The sequence below is a fragment of the Macaca thibetana genome, chromosome 2 (genome assembly GCF_024542745.1).
Source record: "Macaca thibetana thibetana isolate TM-01 chromosome 2, ASM2454274v1, whole genome shotgun sequence".
NCBI lineage: Eukaryota > Metazoa > Chordata > Mammalia > Primates > Cercopithecidae > Macaca > Macaca thibetana.
In genome coordinates this window covers 130,700,257-130,722,260 of record NC_065579.1, presented here as the reverse complement: position 1 = coordinate 130,722,260, position 22,004 = coordinate 130,700,257, and the positions used below count along the sequence as shown (strand labels likewise).

Genomic DNA, 22,004 nt, shown 5'->3' with positions numbered 1-22,004 from the left:
AGGCCAATGTCTATAAAGGCACTAGAAGTTGCAGTTAAGTTTTAGAAAATGAGAGGAGAGATTGTCAAAAAATTTTAAGTTTTAATTTAGAGTCTAGGGAGATTTAAAGTATCAACCTTTTAGAAAAATTATAATAACTAAAATAGCAAGGAAAAAGCAAGTAATTGTGAAAGATTTGCTGCTATTTCAGAATGAATAAAAAGTATATTTTGGAAAAACAAGATGTTATCACTATGCATAGTCATAGAACTCTATCATCAGACAATCTAATTTTCTAAACTAAAATAGTATCTGCCAATAGGGAGACACACCACGAAATCTCTAACAAAACAAACACATTTAAAGCAATGCTCTCTTGTGTATATCATTATCAACATCCTTACCTCTGGGGCAATGTTTAGCTTAGATTATCTTATTTAAGTAGCTATGGCTTTAAAAAAAATAGATCCAATCTGTTCTTTCACAAGGAAATTGTGCACCAAGGGTATATGATTATTTCACCCATTAGAATAAAGCAACAGGACATGTTGAATCACATCCAATTTGGATAAATAAAAGTTAATATAAGAGCTGGAGTATTTCTCAGATTTGATATGTGTTCTGAGAATAATAATTTATTTCAATTTAACACGAAAGGTCTTTTAGAGATCCTATGCTAATTCAATATACATATTTAAAGGGCAAAATGTTAATGTTGAATTTTGACAGGAAGATGAAACTTAAGAGTAGGAATATAATTCTTATTCATACATGTATGATTTGGGGGCATCTTGATGACTTTTTCTGTCTTTTCTTAATCTATTATCAAAAAAAGAATACATTATTATTTAACCCCAAATCTTTGTTTTAGAGACTTAGAAGTGTCACCAATGAAAATACTGTAATCACTTTGAGTAAATATAACTATAGCACTTCTAGCTGTTAGCTTTGCTAGTGGTAAAATTGCTTTTATTTATGTGGTTTTCTGAATCTCCTGGTTGATTTCTGCATATTTTAGCATTCTCATTCCTTTTAAGATCAGCATATCTATTTCTCAGGATTGCTATAAAATATATGTCCTTTGCAATTACTGTGTTTCTGCCTTGTAAATTATTATGTTTATTTCTGCATGTCTCTCAATATATTACTGCTTTGTCATAAGTATGTGAAACTTCACTAGTACCTATCATCACATAGTCGGGGGGAAGAAGCATAGCATGGTAGAAGAGAGGCTTCTTTGATAATCCCATGATCTAATAAATGTCCATGCTCTGTAACAACTCATATAGTTAGGCTCAACAATTAATCTTGACAATTAAGCTCAGTAATTATGAACTCTATGATTGCAACAGGCTAGGGTTGATTGTTTACAAAAACAGCCACAATTATTGCCTTTATTATTTTTATGGCCTTTTTATGGTAAAATTTTGCAGTTTTTCTATCAAGAGATGTAGTATCATTCCACATCCATTGAAGCTGGACTGGTCTTGTGACTTATAATTGTCAAAATAATGTCACAGAAATGGCAATGTAGCAGTTCCAAGCCTTGGCATCAGGAAATGCTGCATCTTTCTGTCTTTTGTTTTCTTGAAACACTGAGCAGTTACCATATAAAAGAATCCAGGCTCATGGAGGGTAACATTTGGACCAGAGCCATGGCAGCACAGTTGTCTCAGTTAGGAATGTTCTAGAGTAGTCACGTCTCAGATGACTCAACTCATCAAAGATGCAGTGCACCCAGGCAAAACCAAAAGAAGACCCATTTGAGCCCATCCTAAATTACCAACACACAGATTTATCAACGAAATATATGACTATTTGTTATTTTATTATGCTCACATTTGGCATGGCTTGTTACAAAGCAAAAGTTAACTGATACACAGATATTAACATGTTTAAGTTGAGCATAAAAACATGTTCTTGTCTATTCTTTTGCAATAATTAAAAAGAAAATATATCTAAGGTTATTTCTAGTTCTTAGGTAACATTTCATATCACCTTTTCTTCTAAATGAATATAGCTTTGTTTTTTTGTCATATCAAATTCTAAACATGCGAGAAAATATGTGTTTTAATTATATATTTTTTAAAGACTTCACTATAATGAAAATAAGAAAAATTATTCACTGTTTATTGGTGGTAAAAAGTATTTAATTGTGTTCTTTTATAAAAATGTCATACTACATTATTACATAATTAAATATTACATAATTACATTGCATAAAAATGTCATATTTGACAACTTATAAATGTAATAATGTTAGTTTCCATTTAAAACTGGCATTTGATACATTTTTAAGGATTAAACTTTCCCTGTCTGAGTCACAGAGGTTACCTTCAAAACATTATCACTTAGTCATTCAAATAACATACAAATTGTGCATTTTGAAAATTGCTTCACCTGTAGAAAGAAATACAATGCCAATATATTTATCAATCAAAACTCATAATAATAGAACACTTTACCTGCACAAGAGTTTATGAGTGGCAGCAGAATTACCAGTTTCCATAGCAACCTCATTTCCACTTTCTAAGGTCAAAAATTTCTCCCATACAATCAGGTGGAAAAAAAAAGTCTATCTTCCAGTCAGTATCTCAAGAGTCTGAAAGAGACAAAATTGTCATGAAATGAAAAATGTACAAACATGAATATTTTAATAAGCATATATTTGCTGCATATTAATTCAATTTAGTATTAATACTATTATCCAAAATAAACCAACCTAAATGGATGCTTTCTACACATACATTTGTTCTGCAAACTCCAGTAATTTCAGCTCATATTTTCTTAATTTCAATTCACGCCTCAAATATTAGAAAACATTATTTGTCCTAATATCACAAGAAATAAAATTAATATTGTGCTACAAAATTTCTGCAAGAAATCAATTTCTAGCAGTGTTATCTTTCAGGTATGACACATGCTTTTCCTAAGGGGTTACATCATAATTTTCTCTAATTTATTTTGACATTTAAGCTACGTAGTGATAAATGAAATCAAGATAAAGTGTTAGTTTGGCCTTTAGCCCAAAAGAGAAATCTAATAAGAGGTTCATAAAAACTCCTAAACTCATAAAAACTTAGAATAAGCTCAGAATAAACTCATCTATGTCCATGCTCTGTAGCAACTCATGTAGGTTGGCTCAGCAACTAATCTTGACAATTAAGCTCAGTTATTATGAACTCTATGACTGTAAAAGAGTATGGTTGATTGTTTACAAAAACAGCCACTATTTTTGCCTTTATTATTTCTATGACTTTTTATGGTATAATTTTGCAGCTTTTCTATCAAGAGATGTAGTAGGTTACATTTGATAAAACTATTATATATCAAGTGATAAGAGCCTTTGGAAACTTTAACATAGTGGAAACATATTTTATTGAAATCTTAAATATTTTTTGGAAGTGTGTGGAGTTTAAGTGTGATGATAGTAAATAATAAAATTTTTATCAGTTCTCTGATGTATTTTTAAATTTTAAAAATCTTTCATTTCTTTCTGTCATGAGTTCCTTCATCTTAAACTAAAAACATTGATTAAATTTAACATTTAAATAAAATTTAAATTAAATGCTTTCCAAATTTAATCAAAGGATAAAAATCACAGGAAGAAAAACAATATTCAGGGGTCAACATATATATTGAGTCAATGTTCTTTCTCAAATGTTCTCATATCTGACATCATCTTTCCAATCCTTTTGACACCATAACCTTTAACACCTTACATAAATTAGATCATATGTTTTATCTATTGATTCATTTATTATATTTTCATAAACATTTATTTATTTGTTTCCTTATATAATTACATTCTTTGCAAGACAATGGGCACTAAGGTGTTAATGGTGAACCTAAATTCCTTCATTTCTACCTTTGAGGTACTGCTGTCTTGTGAGAGACATTTAACGAAAACAGAAAACAAAAACAAAAAAACCTTACACACACAGGTAAATATTTGTGTAGTAAATATGATAATGTTAAAGAAAAATGTAAGATGTATGAGATTTATAGGGTGGAGTTCAATTAGCATTTTTTAGCTGAGGCTTGAAATATGAATAGCTCTTTGCCAGGCAAACAGTATGTGTACATGGGGTGAAAAGTGAAGAGCTGTAGGGATTACAATAGGTATGAAGGAAGGATGGGACTAGCTTCCTAAACGAAAGAGAGACAGTGTGCCCAGGTCCTATAGCAAGGCTTGAGTTGCATGTTCAAAGATGTGAGAAAGTCCGGTTTGACATTCAGAAGGACTGTGGCATGAGACAAGGTTGGAGAAAGGGAAAGAGGCTGAAATATACAAGACATTTAGGACATGTTAATGCATATGAATGTTGTACTTTCAGATTATAATTGAGAATTTAAAGCAGAACAGAATCAAAATTTACGTTATATCTCTGGCCACCGTGAAGAATGAAAGAGATGGAGTAAAAAGTGGAATTATACAGAGTAATTAAAGGCTACATTTATAGTACAAGAAAGGAATAATGAAGGTTTTAAACAGAGTAGTGGCTTTGAAGATTAAAAAAAAAACAAATGGATGTCTGAATAGTCTTCCTGCCGGAAATCTCCTGTCCCTTCTACTCATTTAAATGTTACATCAAAATTTTCTTCCTAAAACAAAGATTGGTCCAATTATGCCTGTTTATTCAATGGAGAGTTTAATCACTTTCAATTTCACAAACATCCAAAGTCTTTGGAATGATATTCAAGACTATACACAATAGGTTTCTCATCTTCCTTTTCTCACGAGACTACTACTAAATACTTCCAATCTTGTGACAAAGATCTATTTCCTGTGCACATGCCTTACGTATTATCTCTATATAGATGCATTTAATTACTATAGAATTCCTCCTTGGGGTCTGTATCTCTCTAAAAAACTGTACAATGGTAGCATGGCCATAGATATTTGTTTTCACTGGACAGTTTCCATGTATCCAATTGTCATGGCAGAATTATCAATATTATCAATAGACTCTTTTTCTCAAAAGAGCCTCAGTTTATAACATAAATTACATGGTACACTTATTTAATGGATATTCATTAAATTTTAACCAATAATTCTGTCTTCTTCTTGTGATAAAAGGTCTGTGACTTTCTTTTGAGGAACCATCTCCCTATATACCATCAGACAATACAGTCAGGGAGTTATTGCCTCCACTTCCAGCTGCAGGAACAAGCATATGACCAGGTCACTGTCAATCAGTAATCTATTTCTTTGGCTACAATATTTTGTAAAGAATTCAGCATATTGCTTAATTGAAACCAATGGCAGTCGAAGCCAGGACCTTTGTCAATATTATTAGAAAAAGTGTATACTCTCTCTATTAAGTTATCAAGATATAATAAACCTGTTGATCTGGTATATCTCACAACCATTATCTTGACGAAAGTTTGCAGCCACAGCTAAAAACTTCCAATTCCCTTCATGGACAGTTTGCTAAGGCTCTATGCCAAATATATCCCTTATTAGGCTTTAATAATCCTGGATTATAGTACACATAGATCCAAATACCATAGATCCCCAAATCTCTAACACCCAGAAACAGTCCCTACTTCCTTGGGCTAGAAAATTATTTAAAATACCCATTCTTCCGGAGACCTGCAAAGCCTAGTCATCTCTATCCCATTTTCCATTTGCAAGCTACCTCCAACAGTCTCAGCTTGCTGTAGTTCTGTTCCTGGGTACAATTTCCTTTGTGGCCTTTGACTAATTTAGAGCTGTAAGAAGCAGAGTTCTGTTTTTTCTATATCTGAGTGTTATTGTGATTTATTCCATCATTCAAGGAACCTATAATCATACCTGGTATTGTAGAATCATGAAACATCTTACCTAAACCCCTGGAATTCTAAGATATGTGAGCCAAGAAGACAAATTTTTGCCTAGTCCTGTTTGTATTTTGTTTTTGTCTCCTTCTGCCTAAGTAATCTGACAAGCACCCCCCACCTTTTTTTTTATGAGATGGAGTTTCGCTCTTGTTGTCCAGGCTGGAGTACAATGGCACGATCTTGGCTCACTGCAACTTCTGCCTTCTGAGAGCAAGTGATTCTCCTGCCTCAGTCTCCCGAGTAGCTGGGATTACATGTGCATGCCACTATGCCTGGCTACTTTTATATTTTTAGTAGAAACAGGTTTTCACCATGTTGGCCAGGCTGATCTTGAACTCCTGACATCCAGTGATCCATTCATCTTGGCCTCCCAAACTGCTGGGGTTATAGGCATGAGCCACAGCACCTGGCTCCCTTTATTGTTTATTCCAAATTTATATGAAGTTTCTCTTAAAGATTCTAGAGCAGACTGACACAATATATTTCTCCTAAGGCTTGCACTTATCAAAGGCTCCATTATATTGCCAAGGTTTTTGTACTTTACCTTGATGATAAACACCATGTATAACACTTGCTCATAATACTCGGCGTGGTGTCTAATGCAGAGCTCATAGCTACTCAGTAAGCATGAGCTAGGTTTGTATTTGACAGCTGAACAACCTGGTATTACGGAGAAAAAGGCTACACTGGGAATCTAGAGATTTTGCTTCTACTATTGTCTCTTTCTCTTAACCAGCTGAGTAACATTGAGTGATTCATGTACAATCACAGTGATTGTCAGTTTCCTCCTTTGAAAATGGAAGGGTTTGACCTAGAAGTCACCTTCAAGTTTCTTCCAGCTCTAATATTCTAAGATGATTTGATTCCATCCAGTGCAAAATGTTGCCCTTTATCATCTGATTGCTTATCAGCATACTATAATGAGGGCAAAGCCCGAAAGATGTTATATTTGGCATTCCTCTATAATGCTAGCCTGAATAGCTAATACTTATGCATCAGTTGCCATTTGTAAAAGTTTCATTCGTAAAAGTTTAAATGCCTAAGGAAGGAGAATACGCTGGCTCAATGACAACAATGCAGATAAGAAAAGTGTAGTTATTTACTCACAGCAGAATAGAGTAGAAATATTCAGTGAGTGAAATTTATGCTAGTCACTGACATGCAAAATAGCCACAGGAATTAATTCTAGGTTCCTGGAATCCTACAGGTCACTTGAGGCAAAATGGACTAATAAAGGAAAATCAGTATATAAGTCTAACGTAAAGAAACTTCTAGAACTTAAAATGAGTCTCAAAAATGTGTCACCAGCATTTTGTTTTAGATGAGGTCTTTTAAGTGATAATTTGGCCCAGAGTGGTGAGTATCTTGGTTCATAAACTAACTTCTGAGAATATTGTTCTGTTACTAATGGATAAAATTTGTCCCCCAAGACCACGTGTATTTACTTTTTCTTGCATGAAATTTTTCAGTACAAAATTAAGAATTTCAAACACTTCAAGAAAACAGTATGTACGGGTCCATAATCCCTTTTCTTGCGATTAAAAAAAAATCTTTGAAAGTTGAAAATTACATGTAAACTTGGTGGCAAAATTTATTTGGTGGCAGAGAATTGTCCCCAAGCAATACACACCAAGCAATGTGTGGTTGCTTAGATCTTTTCACTCAAATTATTATAAATATTGATGTATTTTTCTGCTGAAACAAAGATGTTGGTTGATTAGTGTATTGCTCATTGGGCATATACATACATATATATACACACACACACACACACACAAATTTATTTGTATCTTTAATGTACATATCTATCTATAATATGTATATACATGCACATAAAAATACATATAAATTTGTACACACATATCTGTAAGTATATAGAAATGCATATAAATTTGTACACATAAATTTATAAATAAAGAAACATATAAATTTGTACCACATTGCCTTTCTAAAGGCTAAAACAAGGGTCAGCAAACCATAGCCTGTTGACCAAATCTGGCCCTTTGCCTTTTTTTGGTAAATAAAATTTCACTGCAACCCAACATGCCCATTTATTGATGTATTGTCTATGGCTGTTTTTGTGCTACAAAGGCAGGGCTGAATAGTTGCTCCAGAGACCACATGTCTTGCAAAGCTGAAAACATTTATTATCTGACCCTTTCTGGCTTTCGTGCTTCTGGAATTTCTTTTGCTGATCTCTCATTTAATGAATTCTAAACTCTAAGACACATTTGGCTGTGAAGATTTCTGTTAAAGGGTTATCCAACTGTATTTCTTTAACTCAATGTATACATACTCAACAAGAATACCATGTATTTAGTAGAAAAAGATGCAATCCTGTATTTTGAAGTAGCTTCAGACTGTGAGCCCTGTCTTTATATGACCTCTTCTCACCATGTTTCACTGACTTGCTTCTGATTCCTGAAGGCAGATGAAAGAACTCAGAAATTATTGCTGTGACAGTGAGGTTATATGCAGTGCTAATTATACTTAAACCAGACAACATTAAGACTTTCTTTGTTTGGTTCGGAATAATCATGGTTTTTTTTTTTTTTTTTTTTTTTTTTTTAAGGAATGGAAAAGTGTCACTCACTCTATTTCCTGGCTGTAAAACCATTCATTAGTCTATAAATGTGCACAATTGCCAGGAAACCAGGAATAAATGCAGAAGTCAAATAATGGCTGGACCTCAGGCATCAGGAGAATTCTGGAAGGTGGCTGCCATGTTAAACTTTGGTTTGTCCAGCAGACTTGAGAGACAATGAAAGTCAACCTTAACAGAGATGGCATCTATGTTATTCTCTCATTTATCTTTTACAGAGGAGTTTGCCAGCTTTTTTTTTTTTTTTTTTTTTTTAGTGAGAACTAGGTTCAAATTCTTGAATAAAAAGATGGGGTAGATGTACACTCATAGCTCTGTAATAAGCTTCTGAAAGATGCTCATGAAGGATTGGTACTTCCCAATCTAACTTAGAAGCTACAGAGAATGTCTAAAATAATTTAAGACATCTCTATGGTGGGGGAAAATAGGAAATTATTCTTGTCCAATTCTCTCAACATTGTGCTTTTTAATTTCTATAAATACATCTAGGCGACACCGACTTGGACGCTGGAGAATTATGTGCATTAATACATACTGTTTATGGAAATCCTCAGGTCAATTACAAATTATACCTTTTTCTTACCTCTTTTGCAGTACATGAAATGATTTTCTCACATTGGCAGCAGGAAAAGTAGAAACTACTACTGAAAGGCTTTGGTTATTGCTGTAAATGCAGGGCAGTAGAATGGTCAATGGAGGATTATTAAAATATTGGGCAGCTTCTCTCTCTAATTGTCTTACTGGTGTTGCTTTAGTTTATCAGGAAATCATTGTTGCAAGTGCATGACTCCTAATGGGCTTCCTTCTCCCCTTATTTACAGCAACATTGTTTTAACACTAAAGGATTTCATAGTAAAGATCAAGATCAATTTTCAGTTGTCATGTTCATCATCAAAACAAATGTGTGCAGTACTAATTGCCCTTTTGTTTTTAATTGACCAGTTAATTAACTAAACCAGAAAAATTAAAAATCTCAAATTCACTTTCTTCAGGTAGCTCCACAGTTTTATTTCAGTGTGATAAAAATCCATGGCCAGACGGAAGAGAAGATTTTTAATAATTTTTATAACAGATTTCCAACTTTAGCATTCATGAAGTTATTTACTATCAAGCTAAATCAATAATAAATTAAAAAGTGAACTATTTGTGATCTGAGAAAAATATAGTATAAACTAGGAAACCCCACCACCATTAAGTCAGGCAAAGTGGCAAGATAAATTGTGCCATCAAATTCTTTGTTTTCAGAATATAATGCTATCGCTTATGATAATTGTTATGCCAAGCTCTCAAAATAGGCAGTCATAATAGATGATAGATTAGTAGAAAGATACAACACAGCGTGTTAATGTGATCATAGAAGAAGCAGTACTGCTTTTCTTAGAGGAGCCATGATTACATGTTAAGTTGTTAACAGCATGAAATAAATGCAAATATGTTTGTTATGGAAATAGTCAGAAAAATTTCTACAATTTTTTTTTTTTAATCAGAGAAACCAAGCTGTAGATCTTAACTCAGTCATCAAGAGAGTCTCTTTCATATGCCTTTTGCTTGAGGCCATGGAGTCGTACTGAAAGATACTAGTGTGAAGAAATTAGTTTTAAGACTGCTGAAAAATTATATTTTCTTTTATTTATTTATTTATTTATTTTTAGTAGAGACGGGGTTTCATCGTGTTCGCCAGGATGGTCTCGATCTCCTGACCTCGTGATCCGCCTGTCTCGGCCTCCCAAAGTGCTGGGATTACAGGCTTGAGCTACCACGCCCGGCCCAAAAATTATATTTTCAATGAATTTCAGAATTGAAAGAAATTATATGGATAATAGAGATCAGCTTTCTACTTTCATAGCTGAGGAAACCAAGGCCTAGAGGAGATAAGTAGTTGTCATTATTTACATAAATAGGTGATAGTTAACTAAATATAGTTTAGTTCGTGACCTAGAATGAGACCTGGGACTTGAAGGCAGATCCCTGATTGAGGGTCCCCTCTACTATGTGACCTCTTGATCTGGGACACCGTACACATCACCAAAGCATAGCTCCAGCCTCTGTGTGCACCTGTTTTTCAATCTGCAATGTGCATGTAATTATATCTTATAGAAATGCTCTTTGTATTTATATTAATCAGAATATGAGAATGTAGATGAGTGATGCTGCTATAGCTTTGAGGATTTGTAGTGTTGACTTTCCATTCCTAAAAAGGAGACAAGAAATACTTATTCATTGGGCAAATCTGAGTTTGCTAGACTTTCCACAGTCAGGGAGAATACAACTTGGTATAGTTGTAATACTTTCTCAGAAGGAGAAGTAAGTGGATGATATTGTTAATACAAACTAGAAATGGCCTGTGAAGAAATTCATACTTCTATATTTGAGTCCTTGTGGACCAACAGTAACCTAACTTAATAGGTAGATGTGATTGAAAACCTATCTTAGGAATATGTGCCTATAGCAATAGCTGAACCTTGGCCAATCCCAGCAGCCATGCTTCAACCAGTCATACACTGCTGAGTGTTCAAACTGTGCTCAAATCAGGCAAATGCTAGTCTGTAACCAATCCAGCTGTTTCTGTACCTCACTTCCAATTTTTGTATGTCACTTCCCTTCCATTTTCTACAAATTTGTTTTGATGACGAACTATCCCTGGCATCTCTCCAAATCTGCTGTGATTCTGAGGGTTGCCTCAGAATCAGGGGTTGCCCGATTTTTGAATTGTTCATTGCTCAATTAAAGTCCTTTAAATGTAATTCAGCTGAAGTTTTTTTTTTTTAACAATATTTTTAGGGCTTCATGATCTGGGTTAAGTGATTTTAAGGTTGTTCTTGCAAGATGAGGAGCTGGTTAGAAGGGGGTAGAGATTAGGGCATAATAGCTTTAATTTGGTGAGTACAAGAAGGTCAGGCTCTTGATACAGATGGTGATGTTGGTCTTGAAAAGTAAGTTTTATCCTCTAGAAGCAAGAATTTCCTGAAGCAAGTAGGTAAATTATTTTTGCTTTCAGTGTTGTTTAGTACAGGGAGAGGAAATCATGCTAGTTTCAGCTCTCAGCAATGAATTCAATAATAGAATGCAGGGACTACTTACTAACTACTAAAGCAGAGACTGGGAAATCTTTTCTGTAAAAGACTATAAAGGACTAGAGAGCAAATACATCCAGCCTTGTCACTGTTGTACTGTTGCCACTGCTAAACTGTACTATTAGAATGCAAAACTAGTCTTACTCAAGACATAAACAAATGGAAGTGGCAGTTTTTGAAAGAAACACTTTATTTACAAAAAACAGGTGAAGAATAATTAATTCATGGCCATAGTTTTCCAACCCCTGGGCTAAAAGTTGGCCTAGCGAGAAGTTTCTAGTGGTAAGTTCTCAGCCCAATCCTATTGAATAGTTGATTAACCTAAGAATCACAGAAAGCTAGAAGAGATAGTGAGTGTATCAGATAGCAGAAATAAGAAATATCTTGAATGAAAATAATGAAGTAGATGCATACATACAAATAGATATACAATTATATAGATAGAATATAGAATACATATACGTAAGTAAAATGGCAAGCAGCAGATTTTCTTTTCAGTGTTTTTGCTTCCTCATATTTTCCAATTTTTTAAAAAAAAACTAAATAAAACAATAATATAGAAAGATCCTATTAAAACAGGAATGTGTGCAAAGTACTTTCTAAAATTTTGTTTTGGGGGAAATATAAATAGACTTATCTGCAAGCAATATTAGAGCAGCAGAGGAAAGATCCCTTTTTGAATGTATTTAGGAAAAAGTGGTCACACTACAGAAAATGTTTCTTTCTCTTCTGTTTTGCTGCAGTTGTCAAATTAAAGAAAAACAAATGAAACAGATCAGTATCAGTCAAAACAGTAAATAAAGATGTTATTTTAATAAGAATATGTACTAAGTAATATATTTAAATTTTAAAAATGACCTGCTTAAATATATTGAGTAGGAGTAGAGTGAGTTAAAGTGGCTTTGCTTCAATTCACGTTTGAAAAAAAAAGCAGATAAGAAAATTCTATAGTGTGAAGTTGGACCAATATTCGATGTTTGCTTATCTTGTTACACAGTTGCTAAAAATCTGGCATTACTCAGGTTGCATTAATAAAAGCATGGTGGCCAAAACTAGGGAGGTGCTAGTTCCATCCTGACCTGCACTTGTGTAACTACACAGAGGGATTGTGTTCCCTTCTGAGCATCATGGTTTAAGAGGAACTTTGACAAATTGAAATACTCTCCTGGGGAGCAGTGCAAGGATGATGAAGTGGCTGAGAGCCATGACTTATGAGGGTCAGTGAAAAGAAATGAGTATGTTTAGCCTGGGGAAGAGAGGATTTAGCAGGCAGAGGAGAGCCATCTTCAAATATTTGAAGGGCTGTCTTGTGGAAGAAAGATTAAACTTATTATTTGTGTCTCGGGAGAGCAAAACTGGGACCAAATAGTGGACATTTCAGGGCAGCAAATTTCAGCTTAATATCAGCCCTGAGCATTTTAACAAGTAGAATTGTTTAGCCAGTGGTTAAGTGCGCTGGCTTTGAAACCTAAACAGTCTGGAATTCCATTCTTAAAAGCTACCAGACACTTAATAGCTTTGTGACTTTAGAATAGGTAAACTGGTTTTCTAAGCCTGGATTACATGATAATTACAACGGAAAAAGTAGCATCTACCTCATGGGGTTCATAAGAGAATTCAATGAGTTTGTACATACAAAGTGCAATGTTTTTTTCCATGAGATGCATAGTGCTCTATGACTAGGAGTAGATAAATGACACCCTTTTTTAGTATATTATAAATAATATTTCTGATCAAGTAGAAGTTCAACTAGATGACTTCTGAAACACTTCTAAACTTGCAGCTTTTTATTACTATATAGGAACAGGATGTTAAAAACCCTCTGATCCAGGGGTCATCAACTGGTACTCTAACAGGTTCTTAAAAAGAGTGTTTAAAAATTGGAAAATTATATATAAAAATAAACATTGACTTCTCATTAAATATCTGAAAATTTGGCATCACTAGTCCATATTTCCATGCAGTAAAAATACAACAAAAAGGCATTAACAACCACAAATATCAGGAGTGACTGGCCCTTTAACACAAGCGTTTGCCATAGTTCGGTGGACACCCCCTATTGTCTCACACCTAGTCCCTTCACTCTTTCATATTACCTGCCCAGTTTTGGAAGGCATTGTGTATAGCATCTCTGCACTATACCAGGCAAGCAAGATAGCTGGAAGCAGAGTCGTTTAAGACTGTGTGACAGGATAGAAAAATAAGAGGAGGAAGAGACAGAATGGGATGCCAGGAGGTAGGCTGAAATGGAAAATAATGAGAATAATAGTAATAATAGAATTTATCAAATACTGAACATCACAATGGACAGTCTTACAGACTTTACAATTTTGCCCAAAGCTTACTCTGGGAGATTTTGCTCAAATCTGAACATTGAAAAGGAAACATTTCTACTTATTAGAGGTGCAAATCGAGGACTCCCACCCTGAGTTGTTATAAAGCTAGATGGCACTGGGGAGGGGTTCCTACAGTGTGTGTATGGGGCTTAAAAAAAGTACCATGCAGCTAAATAATATGCAAAATTCAAGGCTAAATAAGGCGAAACAGTTTCTTTTGTATCTCTCCAGTGCCAATGTACATTACGGAATTGAAGACAGGGGTATAGCCTGCACTGTTTCCCAAACTTCCATGATCATGGCGTTCAGTTTTCTGTAGTGCTTTTCCAGCAGCGAACGCTTCCCAGAACACGCTTTGGGAAAGTCCAATCAAGGGGAAAGAGGCATGGACAATAATTACAGAGGTCTCAGAATCCTAACTGTGTCAGTAGCTAACAATGTAGTTTGTGTAAGTCTTAGAACTTCTGTTCTTGGGTTGCCCACTGTAAATATTGTGACAATACTACCTACCACACAGACTGCTCCCAATTTTTTTAGGGTCAATTAATAAAGGATGTAATAGAGCTCTCTAAATTTCAAAGAGCCCAAGGTATCTATAAGAGATTAACTTACTAAATTTTCTCTGTTTTGTAAAAGTGGTCAGGAAAATTGGGTGAATTTTAACTGCTTTCATGCCAATCAGTGACTCTCTGACCACCCAAGATGGCATAACTTCTTCTATTTTGAGACAGAGTCTCGCTGTCGCCCAGGCTGGAGTGCAGTGGTGCAATGGCGGCTCACTGCAACCTCCGCCTCCCAAGTTCAAGCAATTTTCCTGCCTCGGCCTCCCGAGTAGCTGGGATTACCGGCGTTCACCACCATGCCCAGCTAATTTTTGTATTTTTAGTAGAGATGGGGTTTCACCGTGTTGGTCAGACTGATCTTGAACTCCTGATCTCAGGTGATCCACCCACCTCGGCCTCCCACAGTGCTGAGATTATAGGCGTGAGCCACTGCACCCGGCCGCATAACTTCTTTTTAATAATGCATAGAAATGTGAGTTTTCTGACCTACCTAGAAAAGAATTATTGAAACTAATATATATATTATATATGTAGTGTATATACAGTGTATTCATGTGTGTGTGTGTGTATATATATATAGCACAATAAATACACTAAAACTGTGCAGTTCTGAGCTCTCTCCTGAGAAAGAATGCACCTTCTTCCAAGCGTATCCATTAGGAGAAGGAAAGGGGAAAATAATCACAGAGCACTGACAGCAGGATGTACACTGATTCCATTCTGTTCCTGTTGGCTAAGGTTCATGGTCCCCAGCCCCTGGACAATTGGACCTTTTGCCTTCTCTTCCATCAACCCATCCCCTGATATGTGCTCCCATTGGCAATCCTGACCTCACAGAAACAGGAGTCGCCTTGGGAGGAAAATGTGGTTGCCTGTCAACAGTGATGCTGCAAAACTCTGGGAAATTTCTCTGCAATAGAGAGGCAAGAATTTTGAAATAATAAAAATAAAAAAGAATGAGAAATAGTGTTACCCATTTGGGAACAGGGAATGCTATTTCATCTCAGTATCTTAGGTGCCCTGGCTTTTAGAAATTGCAGAAACTTAAATCAGGCATTACTTTGTTGAGGGTGGGTTATTTTTGCAAAATATATGACTGCTGAGCAGAAATACTTTGTGGTATGGGGCCTGGGGGTCCAACCTCATTCTTCAGCCCTTTGCAAATTGTATCCAAAGGAGGTACAATTTGCAGGCAAAGAAATTCACCCACTGACCTCATGATACATTTCTCCAAGGGCAGGGGATTAAAATATTATCTAAGATTTCTCAACACTGCTTGTGTGCTTCCTGCATTCTTACTAACAGCAGACATTGCCACCTTCTAACATCTGGAATTCATGTTTATATAAATAGTACCCTGCTTTTGTAAACTGATTTATAATGTGAAAGATGCTTTCTTAAATAAATTGTCTCATTTGATTTTTTAAACTACCCAGAAAAAAAAAAAACAAAACAAAACTGAGGTTCAGGGAGATTAACTAACTTTCCTGTAACCACAGAGGATAAATTCTTCATATTCTTTTGAAAGCATTGTTTTACATTTTGTACCCTCTAAACGTAGGTGACTTGGGACAAAACTATGATCTTAATTTGTATCCAGGTCTAGGCAAGAGTATCATGGGCTATAGCAGTGTGGAGGGGATTATGTCAGGATGCTAAAAATCACACTTACAAGGAAGAAAAAGTACCTTCTGCAGAGCTTCCCCAAGGGCTTAGGTTAACTAGCTCAGTGGAAAGAACACTGGGCCAGGAATTCAAAGGACTCTGTGACAGTCCTACTACTTATCATCAGCAACATTAGTTGAGTAAATGGAGCAACAACTCTGGTCTCAGATTTCCAAATTGAGATGGGAGAGCAGTCAACTCAATAAAGACAAGTGTAAAAGTCGAGACGCTATGGTCAAAAGGAGGAGGCCGACTTCCAAGTAATATAACACTACTTCAAGTAATGGACCAAAAGCACATTGATGTTATACGGTCAATCTGGGCCTTGTACCCAGATCTTTTGACTTCACAATGAGTGGTCTTTCCATATTATTTACAGGAAGCACAGTATTATTGTTAGCTACCTGGAAATATGTATTTGGAATTAGTCTGAAAAAAAAAATTAATTCGCCTACAGCACAGGAGGCAGATTGATTGTGAAGGTACTTTTGAGAAAACATCCAGGAAGGGAAGGGCTGTAGTGAGATCCACAGCAGGGTGTTGCTCTAGATACTGCCTTTGCTTCAGTCTTGATGGCGACCAGTCAGATTTAGAGGATTCAAGGAAGGAAAGAAAAACATGAGAATACATGTTTCCCTAACAGTCATCCTTTTTCCCTGCATGATGTAATCAGAAGTCCCAATTCTAGGGCATAGCTACCAACATAATCTAGGAGTTTATTTTGCCTGGCCCTGAGCTCACATATGCAAGACAGCATTGACTTTGTCAGTCTCCCCGTGTCTGTAGGAAAATGGAAAAGAAAACAAAGTCACTGACTGGCTCCATGAGCTCCTCAAGAGAGGGCAGTCACAGCTGAGTCCATGCTATATAGCCAGGCTGCCAGTGTTTAAATCTGGCCTGTGCCTCTCACTAGGTGAAAGATTTGTGTGGGTTACTTAACTCTTCTGTGCCTTAGTTTCCTCATCAGTAAAATGGGGCTAATAATGGTAGCTACTTTCCACATTTAAGGCGAAGATAAGTTTATTTATATAAACTGCTTAGAACAATATTTTATAGGCAGTCTGCACTCAATACCTACTAGCTGCTATTATTATTATTACTACAAAAGTAAGTTCAAAACAACCAAATTGAAAAGATCAGGTTATTTGAAGAATGTCTTATCTTTGTTTATGTTGGTCCATCTCCTTGGAATTCTCTAATTTTATCATTGTCAAGATTCAATGACCTTATTCTACGAAAATTTTCATTAAACCTTCATTTAAAAGTACTTCCACTTTCCTTTCAACTTCTAATTGATTTATCTTTAATAAATGAATAAATAAAATATTTGTGGCATGTATCCTTTTACGACATATTGCTTGGTGTATTTTTCAGGATCTTGTGTATGTGTCCTTATATACGCGATGCATTAAATAATATTCATTCAGTGAATGAGTGGGTGATTGGTTGGTACTTACGAGTGCCTTAAATGTATTTCAGGGATATTATAGAAAAAGCCTCTCAGAAGCAATAATAATTTTGATTTATTGTTCTTCTTGTTATCTTGATAGAATTCAGTACAGTCTCCTTGAAAACAGATACATACGACTTTTTAAAATAAGGGGAATGAAGAAAACCAAGCAGGTTTAAGCTGAACTAACTGTCATCAAGTGACTGTTATTCAAACACTCTAGAAGAGGGAAAGAAGTGAAATTCTTTCTGCAGTAAAGTGACCCCCAGCAAGGATGATATATCATCCACCTACATCTTCACTTTTTTTTTTTTTTTTTTTAGACAGAGTTTCCCTGTGTTATCCAGGCTGAAGTGCAGTAGTGGGATCACAGCTCACTCTAACCTTGAAATCCTGGGTTCAAATGATCTCCTGCCCCAAACAGGGTCTCGCTATGTTGCCCAGGCTGTTCTGAAACTCCTTGTCTCAAATGATTCTCCTGCCTCAGCTTCTCAAAGAGCTGGGATCGCAGGATTGAACCACCATACCCAGCCCACATTTCAAAAAACATATAGCTCTGGTGTGTCATCAATGAGACAACTGATTTTTATGACACCAGAGTAGGCACATCTCTAGAAAGAAAAAATATTTTGTAATCTGTATGTAAACTCTAAACTTGGCATAAACTTGACCTCCCAAATATAAAGTGATACTTGAGCACATCCCATTTTTGACTTAGTGGTTGCAAACAGATTTTTTAAAAATATGAGTTTGAAAAAGTATTGATCATATTGCAAGATGTTATTCAGAGGTTTTAGAGTAAAAGAAACATAAGCAGAGTTACATATTTTAGAAGCATCAGGCTCAATCTGCTTGTCAATTCCCAGAACATACTAGTTTTTCAGATGATGTACGCATATAAATAAACTAAATGCATATAGAAAAGCACATATATCTTTTCTTTCCAAATTGCTTTCCTTCACTCTACCCGACATAAACTCCCTGACGTCCTGGCCAGAGTGGTATTTTTGGCACAATATTGTTCCTGATTTCTCAGTTGCCTCCTGGGGACCTGCCTTTCAAACATCTAATGTGAATTTTCTCATGAATGCCAATGATAGATCGCTACATTTTTCCTTCGAACTTTCCATCCCCCAGGCACTCCAAGTACTCTGTGACTACTTTCAAGATATTCATAACAAGGTGAATAGCAATTACTTGTAATAGAAGATAGAAAAGGCAAAGGGCATTTTTATTGGTTCTAGGAAGATTTATCTACATTGATACAGCATTTACTGAAAAATTCTTATCACCCCAGAGTATGATGAATGACCACCTCTGTCTCAGTTCTATCCCTGGAGGTTCCCAGGTGCTAACTGCCTTGAGGTCTTTCTTGCCACACAGAGAAGTTAGTCTCCATTCATTCTTGTGTGTTAACTTCACTTGAGTTTAGTGAGCAGTGAACACTTTATTCACTCCCAATTCAAATCAAAATAAGTGTTTAATTTGCTTCCCTGTCTTCTGGGGCTAATCTCCATTCATTGAACACTCATACTCCCATTAACTCAAGGAGAACAACCCCCTAAGCAGCCTTTGAATGAGGCACTGAAGGACTAATTGTTCCTTTGGAAGCTTGCATATAGCTCCTGCTGGAATCAATGAGTACCTCCCTTTGTGTATCCTGCATTCCAGGGCAGAACTGAGTATAAGACATGATTTTATGTGACTAGTCATGAATAATTAACACCCCACTTACTTCTCTGAGCTCAGCACTACATTTCCAGAATGAATATCATAGCGCTTGGTGTACCCTGCAGACCTACCATTTGCAGGTGGAATACCAGGACGTCAACTCCTGCTAAGTGTTAGGAACTTTTATCACATAGCAGGTATCAGAGCAGACCTTAGCAGAAGCCCGCTTTATGAAACATCTCCAGGGTCTGCCTGTTATTTCAATGGGCCAACCTGATAGCTGTGAGAAAGAGTTCTCAGTTACTTTGCTATTCTTAATATTCCATGATTTCATCTATGTTATTTACACTCAAAGAATCTCTGGAGACAAAGTACAGTAATAAGTAAATTCCATCTTAATTTATAAATGATTCACTTCTTACAACACTTAGTTGAATTCCATTTCTAGCAGTTGTTATAAACCAGGTTAAAGAAAGACAAATGGTTCCTATTTTGATACAGACAGGCAGAAGCTTTCTTGTCTGCACGTGCGCATATTTTTTTGTACATGTGAATTGATTTACTGATCAAACATTATTGTCTTGATTTGAGTTCCCCCCAAAGTAAATTCTGAATCAAGGATTTGAATGCAATTTTTGTTGGGGTCCCAAGAAACATTGGCAGGGTAGTGGGTTACTCAGAAAGATAATGAAGCCAATGAAGGTTTGTTATCAAGCCATTTGGCAGTGACATCAACTGGATCTCAGTTCCTCTGGGGACCACTGGAAGGCAGTGCAGAACCATGCTCAGGAACTCAACAATGGGGCTAGAAAGATGGGTATTTATCAGTTCCCCATCTATAATTGCTTGAGAGTTGCTCTGGGGAGCATTAACTCTCAGGCACTTCTGTCTTTTCTTGCTTGGAGGAAAGCATGCTTCCTAGGCCAGAAAATAGCCTTCAGTCAGGGATCGTTAGTTGGGTTTTCACCATGTTATCTTTCAGGGTTACAGTGGCAAATCCTAGGGGTGAAGGGAGTGAGGGTAGGAGATTCACTAAGGGCATAGACAGCGTCTGCTACAATGATTAAACACCTGCCATGTTTTAGATATAGGATTAGAAATTGGCCTTGAAATATAGTCAGTGTATTGTGTAAAGATTGGACTTTGGCAAGGATTTTTATTACTAGAATACCAAGCTTATCACCCCTAATCAATCTTCTTGTTTTGCAATCGGCTTTTTCGTTAAGTAGGGAGAATATAGAGAAGACAGGGCTTTTAATAGATAAGTCACACTAAAAATTAAAGATTTGCTTTTTAAACTCAGCATTAAAAATATACCTAGATTTACCTATGTATGTATGTATGTATCTATTCAAAAGGATATTACTTTATACAAGTCTTGATAAACTGTTTTTAAAAAACAAACTATTTTATACAAATGAATAGAGTCTTGATGTAGTTTTCAAAAACATGACTTGAGACTTGAAATCAATAACTATTGATAAATACATAGAAATTCATATTTAAATTCATGTACAATTCACATACATTTAACTTTCACTTATAGACATGTGCCTCCAGCAGATGTCATGTAGGAAGTGTTGGATATACCAACATTGATGCTGGAAACTTGCTGGAGTTCTGGAAAACATCTTATATTTATATAGCATTTTGCATATTAGAATGCATTGCACATTCATATTTATCTTTAATCTCCAAAATAAGTGTGAGAAAGGCATTATTATTCACATTTTACAAAAAAATGCAAAGTGACTGTGCAGAAACTCGGGTAATTCACTGTAGGTAACAAAACAAGAAAGGGCAAAGCCAAATATCAGCCCAAACCTTTCCCCAGCCTGTACCTATATGCATGAAGACCATACAATTTCTGCTATTTCACTTGGAACTTTTGGTCACACCAACAGGACCAAATTTCTCAACTCGTCTGGGAATGAAGGATTGCCCAGATGCAATACTTTGAGTGCTATAATCAGGACGACCACAGGCAAAAAGGGAAGGTGGAGCCCTCTAACTTGCACTTAAAATATGCACGTAATCTTGGCAGCATATGCTGCAGTTTTTGGTGATCATACTGTTATATAGATGTTCTCTAAAGTTACAGTTCCATAATAGCACGCTTCTGATCTCTTAAGATTGATTAAATTCTATAACTTTCTTTTTAAGCCAATCTATTTCTTCCTAAATAGTTCCCAAGCATAGCATTAGCTACATTAGTATTCTAATACCCTTTCTTGAATATATTTTACTCATTTTTCCCTTCTATGTATTTACATAAACACTAAAAAGAAAAATTATGCAAACAAAAGAAGGCGTATGTCTAGTTGTTCCAATATTGAAGTGAAGATTAGAGAAGATAAGAAATAAAAAAGTTACCTATCCAAAATAGTTTTATGGAACTTAATAATACTTAGAAAGCTTGAATTATTAAAAGTCCAATATCTTTCAATTTATAATCTAAATATATTTGGGTTGCTAAAGAGGAAATTGGAAGTTCTAATGTCATCTGTTTAAAAACTTTAGAAACAAACAGCTAACACAAGCACGTTGCTCTGTAAATAAATATGTGCAGCATCTGCAGGAGGCTTTTGGCATTCGAAAGCAAAAGGAAAATAGAATAGGTGAATAGTTAGTAACTTTATCTCTCTAAAACCAGCACAACTATGTTCTTAGTTTCTAAACTCAATGATCCCATCACTCCAGGCTTCTCTAGATAATCGTTGATTTATATGCTTAAATGTTGATTCAAGTACTATGCCCAATTTTCTGTGTGATTTCTGGAATGTACTTTGCTTGACTGAATGTTAGCTCTTTGACAAATTGTGGAGTGGGGAGGCAGTTGGA

The 22,004-nt window shown here is 35.6% G+C and overlaps 1 protein-coding gene across 5 annotated transcripts in view; it reads right to left on the bottom strand.

The window, feature by feature from the left end:
- CNTN6 (contactin 6) overlaps positions 1-22,004 on the bottom strand; it is a 306,119-nt gene that overhangs the window by 246,139 nt on the left and 37,976 nt on the right. For all 5 annotated transcript variants that reach the window (XR_007723159.1, XM_050778571.1, XM_050778569.1 and 2 more), the window contains exon 2: positions 2,445-2,581. Coding sequence is in view for 3 of the 5 variants with exons in the window: in XM_050778569.1 (XP_050634526.1) it covers positions 2,445-2,499 (55 nt within the window). In the remaining 2 variants the exon portion in view is untranslated. The remainder of the gene's footprint in view (positions 1-2,444; positions 2,582-22,004) is intronic.